The sequence below is a fragment of the Tupaia chinensis genome, unplaced genomic scaffold (assembly GCF_000334495.1).
Source record: "Tupaia chinensis unplaced genomic scaffold, TupChi_1.0 Scaffold000126_2, whole genome shotgun sequence".
NCBI classification, from domain to species: Eukaryota; Metazoa; Chordata; class Mammalia; order Scandentia; family Tupaiidae; genus Tupaia; species Tupaia belangeri.
Genome location: NW_006159594.1, coordinates 2,270,250 through 2,294,078, shown reverse-complemented (window position 1 = coordinate 2,294,078; position 23,829 = coordinate 2,270,250). Strand labels below are relative to the sequence as shown.

Sequence of the window (23,829 nt, the reverse complement as noted above, 5' to 3'; positions counted from 1 at the left end):
GCGGCAGACAGAGACGCGCGAGGCAGAGAGGGGGAGGAGCGGGCGGAAACGCGGAGATCCAGCGCGCACCTTCAGAGCGAGCCACCACCGAGGGGTCGGGATCGAGGAACAGTCGCCCCCTGCCCGCCTCCTGTTAGGATGGAAAACACGCAGAGGCTGGGAGCAGGAGAGCGCAACTGGCAGCCCCGATAGGGGGAGGGGGGCAGGAGGTGCGGGTCGGCCCCGGTCTGGGGGTCACTCACCGCAGGCCGGGGCGGTACACAGCGGCCATGGCACCTGGGCAGGGGCTGCGGGGTGGCCACGGGAACCGAGCGGAGCCGGGGAGGTATGGAAGGTGGGGAGGGAGCGAGCACCGCGAAGCGAGCGGGAGCAGAGGCTGGACGGGAGGTGCTTAAAAAGGGGGCGGGCAGGCGCAGGGGCGGAACCTAGCAGGACCAGCGCGACCCTCTCTCCGCCCCGCCGGCTGGCCAACTCCCCCCGCCCCGGGGACTTCGGGCCCCAAGTCCGCTGAGCTGCAGCCCCAACCCTGCGTCCGAGCCCCCAAACTCTTCTCTCCCATTGGAGAGCCAGGTCGATCCTCCGCCCCCACCACGTCGAGGCCTCGCCCCCCGCCCTGCCTCGCAGCCTGCACATGATGTAACTTTGAGGACTCTTGCTCCCGGGAGATAGCGACTGAGAGACACTGGGTGGCAAACAAGCTAGGAGGGAGGGGGTGAGGGTGGGGCATGCTTTTCCAGTCCCTCCTGGGCTCTCAGAGCCCCAGGCTTTTCTGTTTTCCAAGGTTCCTATACTAAGTCCCCTTGGTCATCAACTCCTGAATCTGTTTCTTCTGCTCAGGGCTCCTTTCTGCCCTGCCATATAAAGATGAGGTCGCTACCCCAGAACCTCTTCCTTGGTCTTCTGATCTGGCTGTTCTCTGCATACTCCCCGGAGGGACTCTTCTGACTCCACCCAATCACCACGTGAAGTCCTCAGGTAATTTCTCAAGCAGTGTCTCTATTCCAACACCTCTCATCAATGGAAGATCACTGGACATCACCCCAAGTGCCTAGCACCGAGAACTCAACTCAGCTCAGGATCCACTCCCCCTTCCTGATAGTAGCATGCTGGTTATCCTTTGGGGAATCATCTCAGTCTGTGTGAGCTTGTGGGTCTGAACTCACCGCTCCTGGAGGCAGGCTCTCAGTGTGCTCAATTTGTGTGTCCCATGCTCCGGCCATAGCAATCAGGGATGCTCAGGTATGAAAAAGTCCTCTCTGGGACTTTTCTGTAAATTTTAGGAATGAATTCTCTTCCTGCTGAGGTTGCTGATTTTGGTTGTAGGAAGCAATCAGTTTCCTCTCTTGTTCAAGCTAATTTTAAGTGGATTTCTGCCTCCTGCAACAGAAACAATCTTGGTTCTCAGGTTTCTCAGAATTCTGTGCTGGCGTATAGTGAGATAAGGAGAGCTAGCCTCTAGCCATGGGCTTGCAGCTGGTCCTACTCTTTCCTCATTCAGGCTCCAGCCTGCACTCCACCTCACATATATGTATTCGGACCTCTCTCTCACCCCACATCCAAACTCTGGCCACACCTACCCTGCTGAAGACAGCTGTCTATTGGCCACCCTTTGGGCCTGAAGCTGTGCACACTGGTGGCAGCATTGTTGACCTTGTGATGGTCATCAATTTATCTGTAATCCTGCATCTGCTCCCATGGCTCCCTAATCTCAATGGATGACACCACCATTTAGCCAGTTTCTCCAGAGGGAAGTCAGTCTAGACTACTTTCTTGTTATCCTCCATAGCTAAGTCAGACACCAGGACCTTTGGATTAAACTTCACAATTAACTCTCAAGTCTGTGTCTATCCCCATGGCCACTGCCCTAGTTCAGGGCTTATCTCTCACCTGCTTTCAGGTAATATCTTCCACGGCAACTCTTGGCCTCCCACCTCTCCAAACACTTCTCCTTCTATGTCCACCAAGCCACTCCCTAAACTGTGCATGTAAGTTTACTTTGGAGTTAGAATAGGAATAATAAAGAGAGAGGAATAATGTTTATGGTGTGGACAGTAGGTGCCAGGCTCTGTGCCGGCAGCTTTACATGCATCATCTCATTCAGTTTCACAATGACGAGTATATGGACACTGAGGCTTGGAGTTGTTAGGTCATTTGTTCAAAGTTACACATCTGGTCAGCAGGAGAAGTGAAATCTGGATCCAAATCTTCCTGACACTAATTGCCAAGTTTTTCTTTCTCTGCAATCCTATACTGTCCTCTTGACTTATCATTAAAGAGAAAAAAAATTAGGGCCCAGACAGTGGCACAAGTAGTAGAGCGCTAATGTGCAGGGCTGGGGCCACATGGGAGGCCTGGGCTCAGTTCTTGGACCAACTTTAACACACTGGGCATGGCGATGTGTACCTGTAATCCTAGCCAAGTGGGTGGACTGTGGCATGACTAGACCCTGTCAAAAATACCTATCTCGGGCCAGCAGGTGGCATAGCAGTTAAGGCACTGGACTTCCACATGGTTGACTGCCCTTTGAGTCCCAGACCTAATGACTTGAAACTCACACTGGGCACGTGTGTATATGTCACCAAAATTCCAAGAGTAGAGTGGAGGAGAGGGTACTGGGTGTGGTTATTCCCCAGGGGAGTGATTCCTCGCTTTCTGTCTCTCTGGCAAGTGCATGTGCCCTATAGCAAAAATCTCTCTAAAAAAAAAACCCAAAAAGCAAAAGCCAAAAGCAAACCTGTCTCTAGGGACCAGCAGGTGGAGTGGTGGTTAAGGTGCTGGATCCCACACAGCCAACTGCGTGGTTTGAGTTGTGGACCCTGCAGCTTAAAAACCACACCAGGTACGTACATGCGTGTACCCAGAATCGAGCACATGTGCTCTATAGCAAACTAAAAATAAATAAATAATTTCTTACTTGAGCCTTTTCTCTTTGCCCCTGAGAATTGCCATCTATTTAATCTGTTTTAGTTCTATGCTGTGTACATGCCTATATTTTTGTATCCTCACACATTTTATTATAGCTGTTTTTGTATCTCTATAATCCTCACTAGAGTGTTAATGCTTTGAGAAAAGGGCCCACATTTTAGTGTTATTTTTATCCTAGTTCCTAGCAGTGTATGGCCTAGAATAGACATGTGATAGTTGTTGATTGAATAAAAGAATGAACAATCCCACGTTTCTGAAACCTCTTTCCCCACTATTACTTCCTTATTTACTTTTAGGTAGACTGAACAAGGAGCTCACCTGAGGATTTCTTTGTACTGTTGATTCCTTCTTACCAGCTACAAACTTTAGTTCTTTGCACCTATCCCCAGCCCTCCAGCGGCCCAGCATCCTCAGAGTACCACCAGGGGGCAGGGTGTGACCAGGCTGGCCTTGGTCTGCATTTTGTTGCCAGGGCCCTCCTCTGTTAAATGTCTTACACATCCCCTGTAGTTAATGCTTCGTTCGCTGCCCAGATCCCCCTTTTGGGATTGCGGTACTCACTGTCCTAGCCCCTAACTGTTGCTTGCTGACAGCTCACAGATGAGTACTTCCTTGAGTGCTATTTGTGGCTGAAGTCGAACTATCTTGCCAAAGGCAATGCTCCCTTCCAGGGGACAGTATGTATCTAATGACTGGTTGTTTTTTGTTTGTTTGTTTGTTTGTTTGTTTTAGAGGTTTTTGCCCTAGGGCGAGTGCGCTCGCCAAACAGAGAGTGACAGAAAGCGAGAAATCACCTCCCAGGGGGATGGCCATGCTGCAATCCCTTCTCCTCCCGGGATCTTGAGCATGCACGCACACGTGCCCAGCGTGAGTTTTAAGCCACCGGGTCCGGGACACGAACCGTGGTCCACTACGTGGGAGTCCAGCGACATAGCCATTACACTAACTGCTAGTCCCTCTAATGACTGGTTGTTATACAGGTACAAAGGCCTAGTCCCCTTTCCTCAGTTTGGGCAACTCTAAAGGTCCATTCTAGCTCTGGGACCAGCAGTTAGCATAATGGTTATGTCACTGGACTCCCATGTAGTCGACCACGGTTCTAGTCCCAGACCTGGTGGCTTAAAAAATTCAATGCTGGGTGCGTGTATGTATGACCAAGATTCTGAGAGGAGAATGGAGGAGAAGGGATTGCGGCATGGCCATCCCTCCTGGGGGGGGGGGGGGGGTCTCTCTGTCTGTCTGTCTGGCGAGCGCACGTGCCCTATAGCAAAAACCTCTCAAACAAAAAGAAAAGAAAAAAGTCCATCCTAGCTCTAGAGTGCCTGTGGGACCATCTGGTACCAACTGCAGTGTGATCCAACTTTCCCCTCTCCAGTCTCGCTTCTCTTATTCCCTTTGAAAGTCCTCCCTGGCATCTCATTACCCAACTTCAGAATGTATTACAAAGCTGGTGTGACCATCCCCTGAAGGGTGATTTCACATTTTCACTCTCTCTGTCTCTCTTTAGCAGGTATACACACCTTATGGTAAAAACCTTTAAAAAAAAATCAATTTGGACAGCTCTCGCAGACATATGAATGGTTAAAAAGCATTTGAAAAAAATGTTCAGCATCTCCTGTCATGAGGGAAATGCAAATCAAACCATAACAAGGTATCACCTAGTTAGAATGGCTAAGATTAAAATAAAAAACAAGACAGACAACAATTGCTGGCAAAGCTGTGATGAAAAGGGACCTCTGCTGTACTGTTGTTGAGAATATAAACTAGCACAGCCACTGTGGCAAATAATATGGAGATTCCTCAAAAAATTTACAGTAGTTAAGACGTGGATTCAAACTAAATGCACAAAAACTGATGACTGGATTAAGAAAATGTGACACCTACACAATGGAATACTACTCAGTCAGTGAAATCCCATCATTTGTTACAAAGTAGGGGAATCTAGAACATTTAATGCCAAGTGAAATGAGTCAGACTATGAAATACATATTTACCATTTCTGCACTCCTTGGCAGAAATGGAAAGATTTGAAGATACAGAAGTAGAGAGGGCAAACTGTAGATACCGGAGACTGCACAGGGGATGAGGGGCAGGGTGGAGGAGTGGCTTAGAAGCAAAATGTTTAACAGACAAAAATGCTTGTAAACAAAACAAGGCAAGTGGATTATGGACTGGTATACCATGACAGAGTGGGCGATAATAAAGGATGCTGCCAATCAAAAAAACATACAGCCACTCCTCACTTAATGACCTACCCTCAACCGGTTCTCCAGCACAAGTAATCCCCTTTCTCCGTCTGTATGTCTTGGGAATCCCCTTTCTCAGTCTTTTCTTGTTCCCACAGTCAGTTAGAATTTACTGCACAGAGTGTTTGCAATCTCGCGAAACTACAAATTTTGTTTATACATTAGTACTTTGTTGTGCACGCACGATGGTATTCAGAATAAATAAAAATGATTGTGCTAGATTGACATTGCTGTGTTGTGGTTGTCTTGTCACTTTCTAGTGCTTATTGAATGTATACTTTTTCTATGGTTAGGATTACATTATTCTAGTGTGGTATCACCTGATATCTATTGAAAAAGACATAACCTACGGCACCATGACTTACCACAAGACATCAGTCTTTAAGTTTCTCACTTATTGACTAATTTGCTTAACAACCTACTTCTAGAAACAGAATTTAGTTAAGTGAGACATGCCCGTATCAAAAACCAAAACCAAAACCTAGTAGAATGAAAATAGAAGGTTTACAGCAATAATGTAATGTTCTTTGTTGAAGATGATGAATATGGTAATAACCTTCGTTTGCTCATCACACACGACATGCATGCTTTGAAAAACTATATTTTATCTCACAAAGGTGTACAATGATTAAGTGTAAATAAGAAATGAGAGGGCCAGCCAGTGATGTGGTGGGTAAGGCAGCTGGATCCCACATAGCTGACTTTGTGGTTTGATTCCCAGGCCCAACAGCTTGTAAAATGCACCAGGTGCATGTGCTTGTGTGCCCAGAATCCCAGCAGGAGAATGGAGGAGGAGAGATTGCAGCGTGACCATCCCTCTTGGTGGATGCTTTCTAGCTTACCCTCTCTCTCTTTCTCTGGTGAGTGCATGTACCCTATAACAACAACAACAACAACAAAAAGCCAAATTATTATTAAAAAAAAAAAGGTTTTCTCAATAAATCACCCATATACAAGGTTCTGTCTTGTAGTGTGTTTCTTACTTAAGATGTCCCCAAAACATGGCACTGCATTAGTTTCCTCATCTGACTCTGATTCCATTTTTGCCCTCTGTAACAAACACAAAGGCCAAAGTGATCATTTTAAACAAATCTGATCATTCCAAGTCTGTTGAGCCTGCTGAAAACCCTTTAGCAATTTCTCACTGCTCTTGGTATAAAGCCCAAATTCTTTTTCTGTTTCTTTTTCTTTTTTTTTATTTTTTTAAGAAATAGTTACTCAGGGGCTGTAGGTGGTGTGGTGGTTAAAGGTGCTGGATTTCTGCATGGCTGACTGCCGTTTGAGTCCCGAACCGGGCATCTTGCTTTCTCACTTTCCCTTTCTCTCTCTGTCTGATCAAATAAAAAATAATAGTATTAGTAACAAATGGAAATAAATAAATAAATAATTCTTAAAAGGAGTATTTACTCAATTTTATTTATTGTTATTATTAGTATTTTTTCTTCTTTTTTTTGCGGGGGGAGAGGTTTTTGCTATAGGGCGCGTGTGCTTGCCAGAGAGACAGAGAGACAGAAAGTGAGAAATCACCCCCCCGGGGAGATGGCCACACCACTATCCCTTCTCCTCCATTCTCCTCTCGTGATCTTGGGCACGCACGCACATGCGCCCGGCGTGAGTTTAAGTCACCAGGTCTGGGACTTGAACCGTGGTCGTCTACAGGAGAGTTCAGCGATGTAGCCATTATGCCAATTGCTGGTCCCATCATCCCTCAGGCTACATTGGTCTTTTTTTCTCTTTTGCAAATATGTCTACCTTTTTGTTGCTTCAGAGCTTGTGTGTGTGTTGGTTCTGCAGCCCGGACTCCCCACGTTCTCTATACCTCCATCATTCTCAGTTTAATATGACCCTTTTTTTTTTGAGAAGGTTTTTTTTTTTTTTTTTCTATAGGACGTGTGCACTCACCAGACAGACAGAGAGAGACAGAAAGCGAGAAATCACCCCCCCGGGGGGATGGCCACGCCACAATCCCTTCTACATTCTCCTCTTGGGATCTTGGGCACGCACGCACATGCGCCAGGCATGAGTTTTAAGCCACTGGGTCTGGGACGCGAACTGCGATCGACTACATGGGAGTCCAGAGACATAGCCATTATGCTAACTGCTGGTCCCTAATATGACCTTCTTAGGCAAACTGCCCCTGCAATGCCACCCTGACCTCCATCCCCTGGCTCCTCATATTAGATTAGGTCTTCATGAAATAAAATCCTGTAGGACTCTGCCCTCCTCCTTCACACACTTATCCCAGTTAAAATGGTTTGTTTTAAATGTAGGCACAGCTCTACATATGTAGGGCCTAGGGCAAAAGTACAAACAGAGGCTCACAAACCTTGTGTTTAAATATTTAAAATGTATAACTCAAGCTAACAAACTGTTAAATAAAATATATTCTGTTTTTCTACCTTAACACATATATACTTTATAATGGTCTGGAAGGCCAGGTTCACATTTGAATTTTATTTGGAATCCCCAGGGTCCCACACTAGAATGTTCTGATGTGGGGAGAGACAGCTTTTGGCCACTGGCCCTCAACTGGGCCCACTTCTCTTCCCACTCCTGACAGCACCTTGGTCTGTAAGGAGATTTATGTACAAGCATATGGACCTCCCATCTGCCTGTCCCAGTTCTGTCCATAGCCTCCTATAAGCAGCCACTTTTGGGCTACCCTTTGGATCTAGGGACGTGTGTACTGGTAGTGTGGTCCAGTTGCAAATCCAGGAGTAAGTCCATGTGGGCCCTAAAAGTGGGCTTGGGCCCTTTGGACAGGAAGTTCATAGATGTCTGGAGTTAAGCCCTGAAGATCTGGGGATGTGGGCAGAAGAGGGTCGGCCTCCTCATCCTATGGGGTGGAATACAGCCAGAGGAGGGCAAGAGTGGAGCCTTCTGAAACACAGGACCCAGGGCAGGGTCACTCTTGCCTAAGCCTATGGGCAATCATTTGATGCTTCTTTGTTTCATCAGTCTGTACACTCCAGGAAACCAGGGCTTAGTCGAAGTTACTGAAGTATCCCCAATGCCTAGAGCATTACTTGACACAGAATAGGTGTTTAAGAACTATTTGTCAAGTGATGTGGCTGGCGGCGGTGGCAAAATGATGACACAGTGCTCTGTGATGCCAAACCCACATGATAGAAGTCCTGAGTCTGCATTCTGAGGTCTCCCTCTCCATGCTGGGGACACACGTGCATGACTGTGGACTGCACTGGCTGAAGCTGTGGGCAGATTGCAGCATGAGGACCCTACTCGGGGTGCCTCTGTCTGTCTATCTGTGAAGACACAATTTTTTTTAAAAAGCAAAATTAAAAAGAAACATTTGTCAAATGAATGTAGGAAGTATCCCAGGAAGAGGTTTGCAGATTTAGATCCATTACTGAAAATCTGGAGATCAAAAGCCAGAACTAGGAATAAGAACAGGCTTTCCAGGGTTCCAAAACTGCGAGTGTGGAACAGAGGAGATGGGGTGGTGTCCTAGAATGCTGACTCTGTCGCTTCTCCTTTCCTTCCTCTTCATTTTCTTCTCTCTTTTCTCTTTCTCTCTTTCTTCTTTCTTTGTTTTGCTTTAGAGTGTGAGTGCTTGCCAGGAAAAGTGAGAAAATACCCCCCAGGAAGATGGCCACACAGTAATCCCTTCTCCTCCATTGTTTTTCCGGGATCTTGGACACCCATGCACACTCGGCCGGTGTGATTTTCTTTTTTCTTTTCTTTTCTTTTCTTTTCTTTTCTTTTCTTTTCTTTTCTTTTCTTTTCTTTTGAGAGGTTTTTGCTATAGGGCGCGTGCGCTTGCCAGACAGAGAGAGACAGAGAGAGAAAGCGAGAAATCACTCCCCAGAGGGGATGGCCACACCGCAATCCCTTCTCTTCCATTCTCCTCTCGGGATCTTGGGCACGCACGCACACGCGCCCGGCGTGAGTTTAAGCCACCAGGTCCAGGACTCGAACCACGGTCGACTACGTGGGAGTCCAGAGACATAGCCATTACACTAACTGCTGGTCCCGGCTAGTATGAATTTGAAGCCACTGGGTCTGGGACATAAACCATGGTTGGCCATGTGGGAGTCCAGTGATGTAACTGCCACACTATCTGCCATTCCCCTCTTCATTTTCTGCTCTGCTCCTCCAGGCCCTTTGTCCACCTGGCCATCTTTTCTCACTGGCCTGGCATCCCTCTGTCCATACATCCCTGTGTTTTGTCCTTGGCCATAGCTTTTCCTCTGTGACTGTCTATCCCTCTGTATTTGTTTCTAGTTCCCGATCTCCAGTCTTCCTCCCCTCTGTCCCTTTCTTCCACCATCCACTCTCTGAGCCCCTTGCTTTTCTCCACCTCTCCTGTTGGCCCTTCCTCTCTTCTGGGTCCCCTTCCTCTTCCTGTGAACTGCACTGGCTGAAGCTGTGGGCAGATTGCAGCGTGAGGACCCTATTAGGGGTGCCTCTATCGGTTTGTCTGTGAAGAAACAAATGTAAAAAAGTTAAAAGAAAAGGAAACATTTGTCAAATGAATGTAGGAGGCATGCCAGGAAGAGGTCCCTGTGGCCCTTTGCTCCTCTCTTTCATATGCCTGTCTGCCTTTTATTCCCTGAAGTTCTGTTCATTAAGAATTTTAATTAATAAGTTAATCACTTCCATGAGCAAAAGAGAGAGAGAGAGAAAGACAGAGAGTAAGCACCTACACTAGGGCCCTGACACCATAACCCACCCCCAGTTCCAAACAACCCTGGATTAAAGGTGTGTGTACCTGGCATACTCAGGTCTCCAGATTCTAACCTGGGAGTTTCCCATGTGAGTTAGCCTAGAGCATTGCATTTTATGTCCTTGCCACTGTTTCCCTGCCCCCCACCTTTTAATTGAATTTTCTTTTTCTTTTTTTTAAGTTTTTTTTTTTTTGGTAGGGCAAATGCTCTTACCAGACAGAGACAGAGAAAGTGAGAAATCACCCCCCACATCTCTTCTCCTCCATTTTCTTCCCAAGATTTTGGTCACATACACATGTGTCCAGTGCATTTTTCAGGCCACCGGGTCCAGGACTTGAACTGTGGTCAGCCACATGGAATCTAGCACCTTAACTACCACGCCACCTGCTGGCCCTAATTTTATTTTTACATTTTGCCATAGGGCACACTCATCAGCTGAAGGGAGAGAGAGATGGGAATTGAAAAAGCAGCCCTCCCTCGATGGCATGCTGCAGTCCCTTCTCCTGGATTTCACCTTTTCGGGTTTTGGACGTGCACACGCACATGCCCAGTGTGTTTTTCCAGCTGCTGGGTTTGGAACTCAAACCACACAGTTGGCCATGTGAGATACAGCTACTCTAACCATCACATCACTGGCTGGTCTCCCTTTTTAATTAAAAAAAAAATTTACTTTTTCCATGGGTAGAGGAGAGAGAGAAGGAGGCATCCCCAGTAGGGTCCTGATGTGCCAGCCTCAGCATGCCTAAATCATGGGCATGCACGTGTGTGGCATGCTCAGGGAGGCTCTGGGATGTAAACCCAGAACCTGTCCCATGTGGGTCCAGTTACATTACTGCTGCGCCTCTACCTGGCCACCTCTGTCTCCTTTAATCCAATCTCTGTGGAGGCTCTGCTGTGTTCCGACCCCTACCCTAGGTCTACACTTATTGCCTCCTTAGCTAGTCTTCCTGCCTCCCTTTCTCTGCTCTGTTGTTACCTGACTTCGCCTTGACTTCTTTTTCACCCCTGTTTCCCTGTCCCCAGATGTCCTTGAGCCAGTCGGTATCCATCCATTTTCCTCCCAGCCTCCAAGTCCCCCCACCCCACCATGGGCTCTTTCTCTTGGGTCTCCCCGGCTGCCACAGCCTCTCCTCTCTGCGCCTTGGTCCTTTTCTCTGACCCTGCCTGAGCCCAGCCCCTTCTGCCTTACTCCTTTCCCTGGTTAGTGGCGCCTGGTCTGAGCCCTGAGCCGCTCAAGTGGCCTGAGCTTGTTTAGTCTGACTCCCTTAGCCCGTTAGCAGCTTAGCCCTCCCACCTCTCCTTTGAGCCCTCCAGTAAACAAGAGGATCAGCGCAGACCTGACAGCTGCTAGGTGGGGGCAAGTGTCTGGCCAGGTCAGAGCCAGCATGAAAAGGAGGCTGTACTCACGCTGCCATGCCTTCTTCAACCAGGGAAACTCTGAGGTCTCTTTCCGGGGTGTCCTCCTTAAAGTTACATTCACGGGCATGTGTGTGGGATTCCCTGCCTCTATGACTCCCCATCTCCATTTTGTGGCTGGTTCCTAGGCCTTGATTTTTGGTTCCACTGAGAAAAACAGCACAGGATCCAGGCAGCACACAGAAGCCTTTCTTTCGAATGATGACTTGATGTCTGCTCCATAGAACGGAGTAGGCGTGGGATGAGAGTATGCCATCTGATCTATTATGATTGCATGGTTGGAGAGGACCACCCAACCTCCATCGAACACACACACTCATGTGCACGCACACACCAAGAGAAGCTGGGTTAACTAGGCATTCTGTAGACCAGAGGTTCTTACACTTCAGTGTGCATCAGGATTGCTTTGTAAGGCCTGCTTAAACAGGTTTCTGGGCTCTGATCCCAGAGTTTCTGATTCAGTAGGTTTGAGATGAAACAAGAATATTTATATTTCATATTTCTAACAAGTTTCCAGGTGAGATTGGTGCTCCTGGTCTGGGTAACACACTTTGAAAAACACTATCTCGGATAATCTGCATCTATTAGCTCTTCTCCCACACCTAAGGCTGGGATCAGGTCACTGTGTTATGTGGGGTCTCTCTCTGGGTTGGGAAAAAGTGCTGTTCCCCATGGATTCCTCACTGGCAGGTACCTATGTGTTTGGGTGTCTTCAGAAGGTAGGGTATAGCCTTCCACTCCTAGAGTACTGTTCTAGTATAGACCCTATTTAAACAGCTTCGGATAGGTTTAAACATCTCCTTGGCTAATTCCTAGTATCCCTGTTCCAACTCCTACTCAGGGATGATAACTCTAAGAGGTGTTAGGGGATTAGACTGAAAATGTAGGTCACCCCCCAGCCATCTGGGAAGCAGAGTGAGTGAGAGAAGAGAGAGGGGCAGAGGCACACACAGGGAAAAGGTGAGAGGAAGCAGAGGGCATGTGAGGGCAATTACAAGAGTCTCTGACGGACTGGTGGTAATTAGATTTCAGTGTCCCTCGGTGGCCCGGAAGGAAGGAGCAGGGATCCCTGTTCTCTCTTCTTCTGATCCTTTTCTCAGGCTGGGCTGCTTGTCTTGGAGCTGAGTCAGCAAGAGCGCTAGAGCCTGAGGATCAGATGCCTGTGTTGTGGACATCCTCATGGGGAAAGTTGCTTTTCCCTCTGAAGCAATGACTATGAGGGGCATAAAACCAGTCAGGGTGAAAGTGGGGCTGGGGGCAGAAATATGAGGATTCTTAGAAGCAGGAAATGAATCCAACAGTCCTGGTGAGAGTAAATTCGGGGAAGCTGGTTACCCCAAACACATTGATGAGGGACTATGGGGCCTTCGAAGGTGGGATTCTGGGAGCTCATCTGGCTCTCTTTCCCAGCCTCAGGCTTTGAGAGGCTGAGGCCCCTGCTTAGATGGCGGGGTGGCAGCTGAGGCCAATGTGGCTCTCTGTATGGAGGAACCGCACACACGTTAGACTGTTCATGAGGAGCAATGTTGGGACCGAGGCTCCCTTTCCTTCTTTAGGAACAGACATACTTGTCCTCTCCTCTCCTTTCTCCCCCACCCCCATCCCTATGTCCAATAAGATATGCAAATCACCTCCTTTCCTCATTGGTCGGATGACTGAGGACCACAGATGACCTCAGAGAGCTGGCCCTTTAAGAATGCCCTTTGGGCTCTGTGCCCACAGCCCCCTTGTTCTGAGTGCAGAGGCACCGGGCCCTGCTCCATGGGGCCTCTGGTCTCTGGGGAAGCTGTGCTCTGACACTGACCACATCATCTCTGTCATCCCTAAAGTGAGTATGTCTAGGCCTACCTGGGTGCCAGGTCCCTCACCTAGAGCCCTCCTCTAACACCTGCTGCCTGCTGTCTGTTGTCTCATTTCAGGAATCCTCATATTTCTGTACCCTGCCCAACTCTCACTCTGACTGGCCTTATGTCCCTCACTGCTGTCACATCAGAAAGGTAACCATCCCCATGTACCTCTCTTCCGTCCCTCCAGTTCTCTTTGGACATCTCTCTTAGCGTTTCACCATCTCCTCCCCTCCAAGGACCGGTTCCTTCAACCTGTGCCTGTTTCCATCCCTTCTGTCCTGTCAAGGGTGAGGGGCTCCACAGAGAGGGCAGCAACTCTTCCTTGGTGACAGGAAGACAAAGCCTGGTCCTTCGGTTCTGAGATGTGGTTGTAAAGAGGACGACCTAGGCTTGTGGCATCGAGATGGAGGCATCCAGCCCTGGGGATGAGCACTCCCTTGTCCATCTCTGGGGATGGCAGGGGAGCTGGTCTAGAGCTTGGGACGTCCAGGCTGGGAAGGATCTCTGAGGTCACTTAGCTAGAAGTTCCTCAGGTGAGCACATGCCCCAGGTTTGAAAACAGGAGAGTTTCTTACTAACGTAAGTTTGGGACACTCTGTGTTGAACAGATGGTTTACAAGAGGTTATCTGACTTTTCAGATTAACACGCTTTTGTGTTTTGTGAATTTGTAAGAGGGGGAGACAAGAGGCATCATTTCTTAAAATTATCTGACCATAGACCTCTATCTAGGTATTTCTCAGATTTTGTGTTCCACAGAATACTCTTTGGGAGGGGCCAAAGAGTGTGGTGGATAAAGGTGCTGGATTCCCATGGTTCGAGTCCCGGACCTGGCAGCTTCCTTTCTCTTTCTCTCTCTGCCTCTGTTGCTGTCTGGTCAAATTGAAAAATAATAATAACAAATGGAATTAAATAAATAATAATTCTTTAAAAAATGCTCTTTGGGATGGGATCAGCACATGGTGTACTGATTACATCGATGGACTCCCACTTAGTCGACTGTGGCTCGAGTCCCGGACCTGGTGGCTTAAACCTCGCACTGAGCAGTGTGTGTGCGTGCCCAAGATCCTGAGAGGAGAATGAAGGAGGAGGGATGGTGGCGTGGCCATCCCCCCAGCAGGTGATTTCTCACTTTCTGTCTCTCTGTCTTTCTCTGTCTCTCTGGCAAGTGCCACACCCTATAGCAAAAATCCCTCTCTCTAAAATATAAATATATGTATATATGTGTGTGTGTGTGTGTGTGTGTGTGTGTACAATCTTTGGGAAATGTTATAAAGACAAACTCCCCTCACTGAACAGAATGAGAAGTGGGTTAGAAAAACAAAGGTGATCTATCCAAGTTCACATAACAGCGGGTTCTGAATAGAAGGAAAATCCGTTTTTATCAGTTCCTCTTGGAGAGACTGGCCTTGAAGAAAGATGGTGACTACTTAGTCCTGATCTTTCTAGAATTGATACTAGGACCTTTTTTTCTTTCCTTAGAAAGTTTCTTGCTCCTATGAAGGGGATTTATTGATTGATATAGCCATAGAACAAATGCACATCAATGGTCCTCTTTGTGTAAGGCACAGTCCTGGGTGCTTTGAGAGAGAGAGAAAGAGAAAGGTATAGCAGCACAGTTATCTTTACATCTCAAAATTCACAGCACACGTGCCTTCCCACTGTCTTACGATATGCATGTACTCTGTCACAGTTAATTAAGCAAAACTTTTTTTTTTTTTTTTTGTGGAGAGGGGTTTTTGCTATAGGGCGTGTGCTCGCCAGAAAGACAGAGAGAGACAGAGAGACAGAAAGTGAGAAATCACTCCCGGGGAGGGATGGCCACTCCACAATCCCTTTTCCTCTATTCTCCTCTTGGGATCTTGGGCACACGTACACGCACACCCAGCGTGAGTTTAAGCCACCGGGTCCGGGACTCGACCTGTGGTCGACTACATGGGAGTGCAGTGACATAGACATTATGCCAACTGCTGGTCCCAAGCAAAACTTTTTAATTGCTTGGAAATGGAATGATGCCTCTTGAGATGACAGAGCCTTTCGACATGTCCCAGCACAAGGGTTGGAGCACTGCCATATTGCTTTGGCTTTTCATCGATCCCGGGGCCTCTTCCTCCTTCAGGGCTTCAGCTGCTTGTCCCTGTCAGAGGCCTCTGCCACCTGAAAGGTTGCCCTCAGGTGACGATGCAGGGAGCAGGACTGCACCAGCATTCTGGCTTTCCAGAACTCTGACTCCAGAGCACTTGGACTTTGGAGAGAGAGCAGGCAACCTCCTTGTGTTCCAGACCTCTCCTCTTTTTTGCAGGTACAACCCTTCCAGCCTGGTCCCCGGAATGGCACTCCCCCCTAGTCCCTTGGCCATGGAATATGTCAATGACTTTGACTTGATGAAGTTTGAGGTAAAGCAGGAGCCCTCTGAGGCACAATCTGGCCCCCCCACAGCCTCACTGGGCTCCACACCTTACAGCTCAGTGCCTCCTTCACCCACCTTAAGCGAACCAGGCATGGTAGGGGTCACTGAGGGCCCCCAGCCGGGCCTGGAGGAGCTGTACTGGCTGGCCACCCTGCAGCAGCAGCTGGGGACTGGGGAGAGCCTGGACCTGAGTCCTGAAGAGGCCGTGGAGCTCTTGCAGGGCTCAGTTCCTGTTGAGGGACCCCAGGGATATTACCCAGGAAGCCCAGAGGAGACAGGAATCCAGCATGCCCAGGTGAGTGCCCAGCAGGCTGGACTGAGGGAAGGTGAGCTTAGAGGGAAAGACAGCCCAAGAGAGAAAGACAGTTCCTTGAGAGGGTTATGGACTAGAGGCAAGAGAAGGTAAGAAGGACCCTTGAGATAAATCAGGTAGAGGAAACTAATACATTCTGCTTCTCTTCTTTTTAATTTTCTTTTCAAAATGGAGAGAAATGAATAGGCTGAACTAGGAAGAACACAGAGATCAGATTAGAAAAGGGCTCAAAGGGGAAGGATTGAGAATGATAGCTTCCTCAGATTGGCGGTTAAGAGGAGGTAAATAGATGCACCTTACGAGTAAACCAGGGAAAGGGCTGTGTGCGGAATGGCGCGGGGTTAAGTTTGTGGTTGAGGTTGGCCTTTTCAGGACGTCGTGTCATCCCAGTCCTCCAACCTTCTCAGGAAGGATTGGGACTCATCCTATTAATTATAGACACAGATGGGGGTGTTGACGGCGTTAGGATGTAATCCAGATTCTTCGAGGGTCACCACCGGGTTGCGGTCCTCGGGGCCAGGAAACGCGGTGCACTGGAGGGGCGGGGTTTTCTGGCCGTCTGTCCATTGGACACACCGGGCTGCACACTGCCAAGGGGGGAAGGGAGATCAGGTGGGCGATTGGCTCACCTGGCCGTGGGAGGCGGGGCTGAACTGCGGGGCGTGTCGAGCTGCAAGGGCCAGTGCGTTGGTCTGGGCAAGTCGGGACCTGGGGTGGGGTTCTCTTACGCAGCTAGATTGCGTGGAAAATAGAGTTCAGGTAAAGATGGGGGCCGGGGCTGAGCTTTTACGAGGGCGGGGGTCTGTCTGCGTTAGGATCTGAGTGTGTACTGGAGTGAGACTCGGCGCTAACCTGGTCCTTGCGCTCCCCCTCCGCAGCTGGCCCAGCGGTTTTCGGACGCAGCGCTGGTATCCATGTCTGTGCGGGAGCTAAACCGGCAGCTGCGGGGCTGCGGGCGCGACGAGGCGCTGCGGCTGAAGCAGAGGCGCCGCACGCTGAAGAACCGCGGATACGCGCAGGCCTGTCGCTCCAAGCGGCTGCAGCAGCGGCGCGGGTTGGAGGCTGAGCGCGCCCGCCTGGCCACTCAATTGGACGCGCTGCGGGCCGAGGTGGCCCACCTGGCCCAGGAGCGCGACCTTTACAAGGCTCGCTGTGACCGCCTGACTTCGAGCGGCCCAGGGTCCGGGGTACATGCCCACCTCTTCCTCTGATCCGCTGGGGGCCGCGGGATGGTGGAGGAGGTGGGTGGAGGGGCAGCGGGGAACCACCAGGAGGCGGTTGTACCATTCACTGGATAGTTACCAAGAGCCTTCTGGTCCCAGGCACTCCCTGTACGACCACACAAGTATTCTCAAACTTCTTGGACCCATAAGGCATGCCCGAATTTAGATGCCAATCATTTTCTGGGAGAGGGAGCCCTTGCCTTTACACAGGCCATCACAGAAACCTAGGCCACATGACTAGCACACTCAGTTCTTTAAGGACTGGTGCCTGGTGCCAGGCACAGGTGGAGGTGGGGGTGGGGTGGAGATGTGAGTGATGGCTAGGTGACAATGAACCGGAGATGAGGGATGGCACAGCTCCCCCCTCAGTTTAGTTTTTAATTCAAGGTTTTCAGCCTGTAGTGTATTAAGGATGTAATTGGCAATGAAGCTGTATATTGATTCTGAGGCTTGTAACCTCTTCATTTTAGGACTATTGCATTTTCAAGACTTCAATTATAGCAGCGAGGCAGACTTGGACATCAATCCAAGATGCTTTTCCCCTACCCAACCCGGTGGCCCCCTGGGCTTAGAAAAGCAAACGCTTGAGGAGTGAGCTCTGGAGGTGGTTGGTGTGGGCTGGGACAGAGCCCTGGGCAAGAGTGGAGCCCCAGGCACTAGTCCTAGCTCTGCCATGGGATCCCTCTGTCACCTTGAGCAAATCGATTGCTCCCTGGGCTTCAGTTATTTCACCTACTCCTTATTCGGATTGAATGACTCCTGACACCATTCCAGTTCTGGCATCTGCCCAGTGTGGGAGTCCTGTTGGCCTCCCCAAGCACCCCCCCCCAAGATGACCTCATCAGAGGGCCCTCCTGTCCTGGCTGCAGCTTGGGCGGCCAATGAGCCCAGGTGAGGAAACGTGTTTTTTTCTGCATGCAGGCATGCTTGTAAACACGCAAACACACACACACACACACACACACACACACACACACACGTTCTCTCTGGGTTGCCTCTGCCTCCAGACCTACCTCCTCCTGCCTCTCTGAGAGTCGAGGTGAGACTTCTCAGGATGACAAGGAGTTGAGAGTGTAGCTTTTGTGAATTAAACTTGAGGTCCAGGAGGAACCTTAATGCCATTGGCTAAGTGTTCTTGCAATTTAAGAAAGGTCTATTCTTTATCCCTGCTTCAGGCTACTGTTCTGTGTCTATGTGTGGGAGAGGGAGAGAGAGAAACTGGGAAGTTCCCACCTGGAACTGAGAGGCACAGCTTGGTTCTGGGGGGCTAGTGAAAATGGGGTGGAGGGGTAGAGATTGGGCCAAATGGAGCCTTCCCCTCCCACCACCGCCATCACCACCACCACCGCAAAGCTCAGGAGTAGCAGTAGTGGCCCAGCTAGATCTGCCAGTGGCTATGAGGTCTCACAGTTGCTATGGTAACCCAGCCTTCCAGTTCAGTGGCCTCAGGGGAGGGCGGTGGGGCCTCTGGGCAGAGCAGCCACCTCACCAGCCTCTGTCTCCTGTCCTTTAAGGGACATAATAAATGGGAGAAATGATTGGACCTTGGAGAAGAGGCTCCCATATGTCTCTCTTCCTTTCTGCCCCCTCTATCCACCCCCTCCCCAGCTGTCTCTTCTTTTCTCATCGTTCTTGTTCCCTCCTCCCCCTCCTCCAGCCCAGCACATCCTTTCTCCACTTGGGAGCCTGCAATGGGAGTCTTCTCCTCCATCCCTTTTGATATTTCTTTTTTCTCCTCTTCCTTCCCCACTATTGGCTACTGGTCATCCTCCCTGGCTCTGATCCTCTCTCTGAAGGGCACATGACACCTGCAGCTTCTCCTCCGTTCCCTTTCACGCTGATTGTTCAAGAGAGGGGCTGAGTCAGGGAGAGTCCAGGAGCCCAACCCTTCATCCTCTCTCTGAATTGCACCTGTGTCCTTGCCTGCTCGCTGGGGCTGCAGTCCAGATCCACCACCTTTCTGTTTGCCTTTCTTACCTGCATGGCACACAAGGGCAGAGATCCCCACCCACAGACACCTGTGCATGACATCTATGTATATACCTAGGTCTCAAGATGATACACCTGGGTCACATGGATATGGGCGAGCTCTTCAAAAAAGTTCATGGATATTGTATGAATAATATTATGAAAAGACTATGCATAGATTTAAAAATTTTTGCACCAAAAATAAATTTGTACTTTAATTCTATTTTTCTATGCACTTGCTGAAGTTCCCCATTTATACTTCAAACAGAAGTTGCACTCTGGTGATTAAGAGTGCAGGTGCTTTAGTCAGATGAGCCTGGGCTCCAGTTCCAGTTCTACCAGTTCTTCTTCGACCATGGACAAGTTAAAAATCAAGCCTCACTAGCTTTGTCAGAAAAATGGGGGAAAATAATGGTAACTTGTCTAGTGAAAATGAATACATTTAAAGGAGCTCTTAGCGCAAAGTCTGACACAAATAAATAGTACTCTTTGATGTTGTCGCTAATGTCATCTTTAAGAGTACTCACTGGGGCCAGCCAGTGGTGTGGTGGTTAAGGGGTTGGATCTCACATGGTTGATTGCATGGTTCGAGCCCCAGATGCAGGGGCTTGAAAAATGCACAAGACTGTGTGTGTGTGTGTGTGCCCAAAATCCCAAGAGGAAAATGGAGAAGGGATTGTGGTGTGGCCACCCCTCTGAGGGGCGGGCTTTCCTTTTCCCACCTCCCACAAATGCATGTGTCCTGTAACAAATTAAAAAATGAATAAATAAATAAAGCGTATCCAGCTGGACTCCCTGAACCATTGAGGTCACGCTCACACAGTCAGAGATGTAGTACACAAACACACACATTCAATGCCCAGGAAAACCAGGCCATACAGACCTAAGATGCTTCTATGTCTCTAATTCTCTAGCCCACCTGCTGCCCCCCTGCAGTACCCCATACCCCATCTTGGCCCGCCCCACAGCTGTGTGGAGGCTGGGGTTCAACCCCTGGGGGAACTCAGCAGGGCCTCTCTGGAGACAGTTGTAAGAGTATCACCCTGCCCCCTTGACAGCCCCTTATCACTTCCTGCTCTCCTGTAATTAGCCCTGTGGAGCCTGGGCCCCCTGGGGTTGGGAGTGAGGGTGGGGGTTCTTCAGACCCCACTGCATATAGCTAGGGTAAGACAGCGGAGCAGCAGCCTGCTTGGGGAACTGGGCTCAGATTTCAAAAGGTGCTCGTCCTCATTTCCCTCATTTCTCATGGGGTGCATGGGGGTGGTGCTGTGGCCTGCACAGTGGGCATCTGAGGCATGATGGACAGGCAGAGGTACTAGCAGTGGTTCCTTTTATTAACAGCCAGAAAGTCAAGATCACTGAAGGAAGTCACTGAGGGGCACAAGGTTGGGGGTTAGGGGACTTGGAGAGATGGAGACAGGGCCCACCACTCACTTCCGGGACCCAGGAGGGACAGCTGGTCCAAGAGGCACAGGCACTGGGCACTTGAGTCACAAGGGTCAGAACAGGCACCTGGGAGGGGGTGGGATACCCATAAGCACCTTCCTCTTCTATACCCAGCCAAGCTGGAAACCACCAGACTCCACTTAGCACCCCTTTGTGTCCACCCGTTTGGGCACACTGGACTCACTGAGAGGCTGAGGGAGTGTTGGTCTGATGGGTGGCAGTCATGGGCTAGGGCTGGGGGTCGTGGCTGCCCTGGGAGCCCCGGGGCTGATGCCCTGGCTGGCATAGTACTCCACCACCTGCCGTGGCACCTCGGCCAGGACGCACTTAGCTAGCGCAGAGGGGGCAGCCTGAGGGTGGAGGTAGAGATGTGGTTAGGGGTGGGAGAGTGGGGGAGGTCGGGTCAGGTCAGGGAAGAGTGGGGTTTTCGGGTGGCCAGTGGGCTTCAGTGTCCTCATCAAACTGGTTAGATTTGGGGGCATGAGGAGCTGAGCACTCCTTAGGCTGGGAGGGGCGCCAGACACTCACATCCTTGAAGTCTCGGAAGGGCACGAACTGGACGATGTCACGGGCCGCAGGCACCCCTCGGGGGCAGCGCAAGGTACCGTCGTCACCGTCCAGCAGCCGCATGTCAGAGAAGTCTGCATTACCCACTCCCACAATGATGATGGACATGGGCAGGCGAGAGGCACGCACGATGGCAGTGCGGGTCTCAGCCATGTCACTCACCACTCCGTCTGTGAGCACCAGCAGCACCGAGTACTTCTGAGGGCAGGCAGATGGGAAGGAAGGGTTGGCTCTGTGTGCAAGGGCATTACAGCTGCCCAAGCCCAGGCTCCGCCCTGGTACCACGCCGAGATACGTGGGGCCGTGTCCGACGGTCTGCTGGGTCTCCTCACCGTGGCCTGGCCTGTGCTCTGCTCTCGTTGGGCAGGCTCAGCCACCCGGTTGATGATGGGGGCCACGTTGGTGGGGCCGTACAGCTGGATCTGGGGCAAGCAGCGACGGTAGGAGGCGATGACCCCGGAGATCTCTGTGGACAAAGGGGAGAAATGAAGCTGGCAGAAATGATCAAGGTGCTCTTCTTGGCATTTTCTAATTTTTAAGTTTTATTTATTTGGAGAGGTTTTTGCTATAGGGCACATGCACTCACCAGAAAGACAGAGAGGGACAGAGAGAGAGAGAAAGTGAGAAACCACCCCCCCAGGGGGGATGGCCATGCCACAACCCCTTCTCCTCCATTCTCCTCTCAGGATCTTGGGCACGCACACACACATGCCCGGCGTGAGTTTAAGCCACCGAGCCATCCAAACGTGGTCAACTGCATGGGAGCCCAGTGACATTGCCATTACGCCAACTGCTGGTCCCAACACTTTTTTTATTTTTTAAATTCATGATACACAGGGAGGAGAAAGCACCCTCATTGGGGTGTGATCACACCTCAATCCTTTTTTCTCCATTTTGGTCCTATCTGGATTTTAGACATGCACATACATGTGCATGGCATGTTTTTCAAGTCAGACCAGGATTCGAACCACACTTGACCATGTGGGATCCAGTTACTTATGCATTGGGCTTAACTGCTATACTACAGGGATGGCTAAGAATTCTTTAGTCACAAAATGCTTCCTCCTCACAAGTTCCTTACTAGGCAGAGCAGAGGTAGGTGTTTCCAGGGCTGGGAGATGGGTGGGCAGTTGCTGGCCCGCGGGGCTGGATGTCTGACCCAGTGCAGACAGGCCTTGGATGGGTGGAAGGGACAGAGAGCTGGGTCATGGGAGTGGCCCTGTGTGGGGTACAGGCATGTGCAGCAAGCCTGTGTCCAGGGGCGATGGGCTGGTGGGAATCTCCCTCTTACCTTCACATTCAGGATTTTCGGGGTCAAAGTTGATAGCAAAGTCATGGGACACCTGTAAGGGTGAGTACAGTCTTTTTATCCTGTCTGACTCTCCCACCACCTGCTCCCGTCCCTCTCACCAGCCTACCTCAAAGTTGGGGGGGATTCGAGCCCCAAAGCCAAAGGCCGGGAACCGCTTGTCACTGTGGAGAAGAGAAGGCTGTGAGGCCTATCCTGCAACGTCTCCTTGTTGGACGACTCTCGACCCCACCTCCTCCTACCTGTCATAGTCCTGGCAGATGCCTCCCACTGCACGCAGGGCCTGTAGGTAGTGGTTGGGCTGTCGCGGGCTGAGGCAGTGTAGGGACTGGCTGCTTCTCGGGTCCCCGTTGGAGGCGGTGAAGTCGATGGCCACCTGGTGAAGAGAGGGTGGGAAAAAGGGTCTTGCTGAAGCCATGAGAGTCAACAGAGAGGCTAGGCCAGAGCTGGGGTCTGAAGGGAAGACTAAGATGAGTCTGGGCAAGCCCACAGGTAGCCTCATCATGTGGTGGGAGGTGGGGTACAAGCTGACATTCACAAGAAGCCCAAGTAGGGGCATGGGGATTCTGGGCTGCTTCTGTTCACTCTAGATTTAGTCTCTCCCTCTCGCTCATGCCCCTCATTCCTTGGGCCTTTACCGTGAAGCTGATCTGGCAGCCACCCATGATGTAATCCAGGAAGGTGTGCACCTTCTCCACCTGTGCAGGGGGAGAAGGCAGGTGAGAGCATGGGGTGGTCCTCAGAAGAGGGAGCTTGAGTAGGGCTTCTGTGGGGAAAGTGGAAGGGCCTGGGATTTGGGGGTTGCAGTTGTGGGTGGGATGGGGCAAGGGTTCCAGGTCCTGAGAAGCAGAGAAACTGGTGTTTGAATCAAGTGAAGGGCTAAATCTGAGATTGTTGTAGGGACAGGGGCCGGGGCAGGGCTGAGGGAGGGCCTGGATTTACCGTGCACTGGGCCAGCACTACTGTCCCTGAGCTCTTGTAATTCTTCTTCTTGTCCCGGTACTTGGGGTTGATACAGTCCCACTGCATCTAGACCCCGCCCGCCCCACAAGTGCAGGGTCACAGGTCCAGCAGGTGACCCCGCTCAGGCCCTTTCAACAGAGTCCCCCAGAGCAAGACCCTATGGCCAGGTCCTTGGGCTGAGCCCAGGGGCTCTCCCCCTTTCCCACCTCCCCTCCTCCCGGGAATCTAGGTGGGATTCTAGGGGTGGAGTGGGGTCTTCGTCGCACCTCCTGCCCAGGGTTCGCTGTCCCTTCCTGCATCTCCTGGAAGGTGCTGGTGAACTCGCCGATGAAGTCGTGTTTCCCACTCGAGTCATAGTCATACACCAGGAACTGAGAAGGCATGGTGAGGGGAGGGGCAGGGTCAGGCACGCTCTGCAGTGGTCCCTGGGGCGGAGGATGGGGGACACTCAGGAAGGCTATGGCCTGACAGTCTCTAGGCCCAAACAGACATCCTCAACCTGCCCAGACGGGC

General features: G+C 50.5%; 3 protein-coding genes across 8 annotated transcripts in view; 1 reads left to right on the top strand and 2 right to left on the bottom strand.

Moving 5' to 3' along the window:
- Positions 1–399, bottom strand: part of PCK2 (phosphoenolpyruvate carboxykinase 2, mitochondrial) — an 11,376-nt gene extending 10,977 nt beyond the window's left edge. Inside the window, exon 1 of the mRNA XM_006144535.3 lies at positions 243–399. Within this exon, the coding sequence (XP_006144597.1) occupies positions 243–271 (29 nt within the window). The 5' untranslated portion in view covers positions 272–399. The remainder of the gene's footprint in view (positions 1–242) is intronic.
- The window catches only part of NRL (neural retina leucine zipper), a 39,109-nt gene extending 20,567 nt beyond the window's left edge, over positions 1–18,542 (top strand). For 2 of the 6 annotated variants that reach the window (XM_014586299.2, XM_014586298.2), the window contains exons 3-6: positions 838–975; positions 13,192–13,269; positions 15,420–15,822; positions 16,719–18,542. In XM_014586299.2, the coding sequence (XP_014441785.1) occupies positions 13,241–13,269; positions 15,420–15,822; positions 16,719–17,051 (765 nt within the window). In that variant the 5' untranslated portion in view covers positions 838–975; positions 13,192–13,240 and the 3' untranslated portion in view covers positions 17,052–18,542. Of the gene's footprint in view, positions 1–712; positions 976–3,221; positions 3,667–13,191; positions 13,270–15,419; positions 15,823–16,718 lie in introns of those variants that run through there. The other 4 variants (XM_014586302.2, XM_027770313.1, XM_014586300.2 and 1 more) reach the window with 4 other exon arrangements.
- Positions 18,543–20,355: 1,813 nt separating this feature from the next.
- Positions 20,356–23,829, bottom strand: part of CPNE6 (copine 6) — a 6,140-nt gene continuing 2,666 nt past the window's right edge. Inside the window, exons 8-17 of the mRNA XM_006144534.2 lie at positions 23,583–23,687; positions 23,296–23,382; positions 22,992–23,051; positions 22,596–22,729; positions 22,463–22,517; positions 22,336–22,387; positions 21,377–21,510; positions 21,006–21,242; positions 20,662–20,827; positions 20,356–20,543 (exon numbers count right to left, since the gene is read on the bottom strand). Of these exons, the coding sequence (XP_006144596.1) occupies positions 20,699–20,827; positions 21,006–21,242; positions 21,377–21,510; positions 22,336–22,387; positions 22,463–22,517; positions 22,596–22,729; positions 22,992–23,051; positions 23,296–23,382; positions 23,583–23,687 (993 nt within the window). The 3' untranslated portion in view covers positions 20,356–20,543; positions 20,662–20,698. The remainder of the gene's footprint in view (positions 20,544–20,661; positions 20,828–21,005; positions 21,243–21,376; positions 21,511–22,335; positions 22,388–22,462; positions 22,518–22,595; positions 22,730–22,991; positions 23,052–23,295; positions 23,383–23,582; positions 23,688–23,829) is intronic.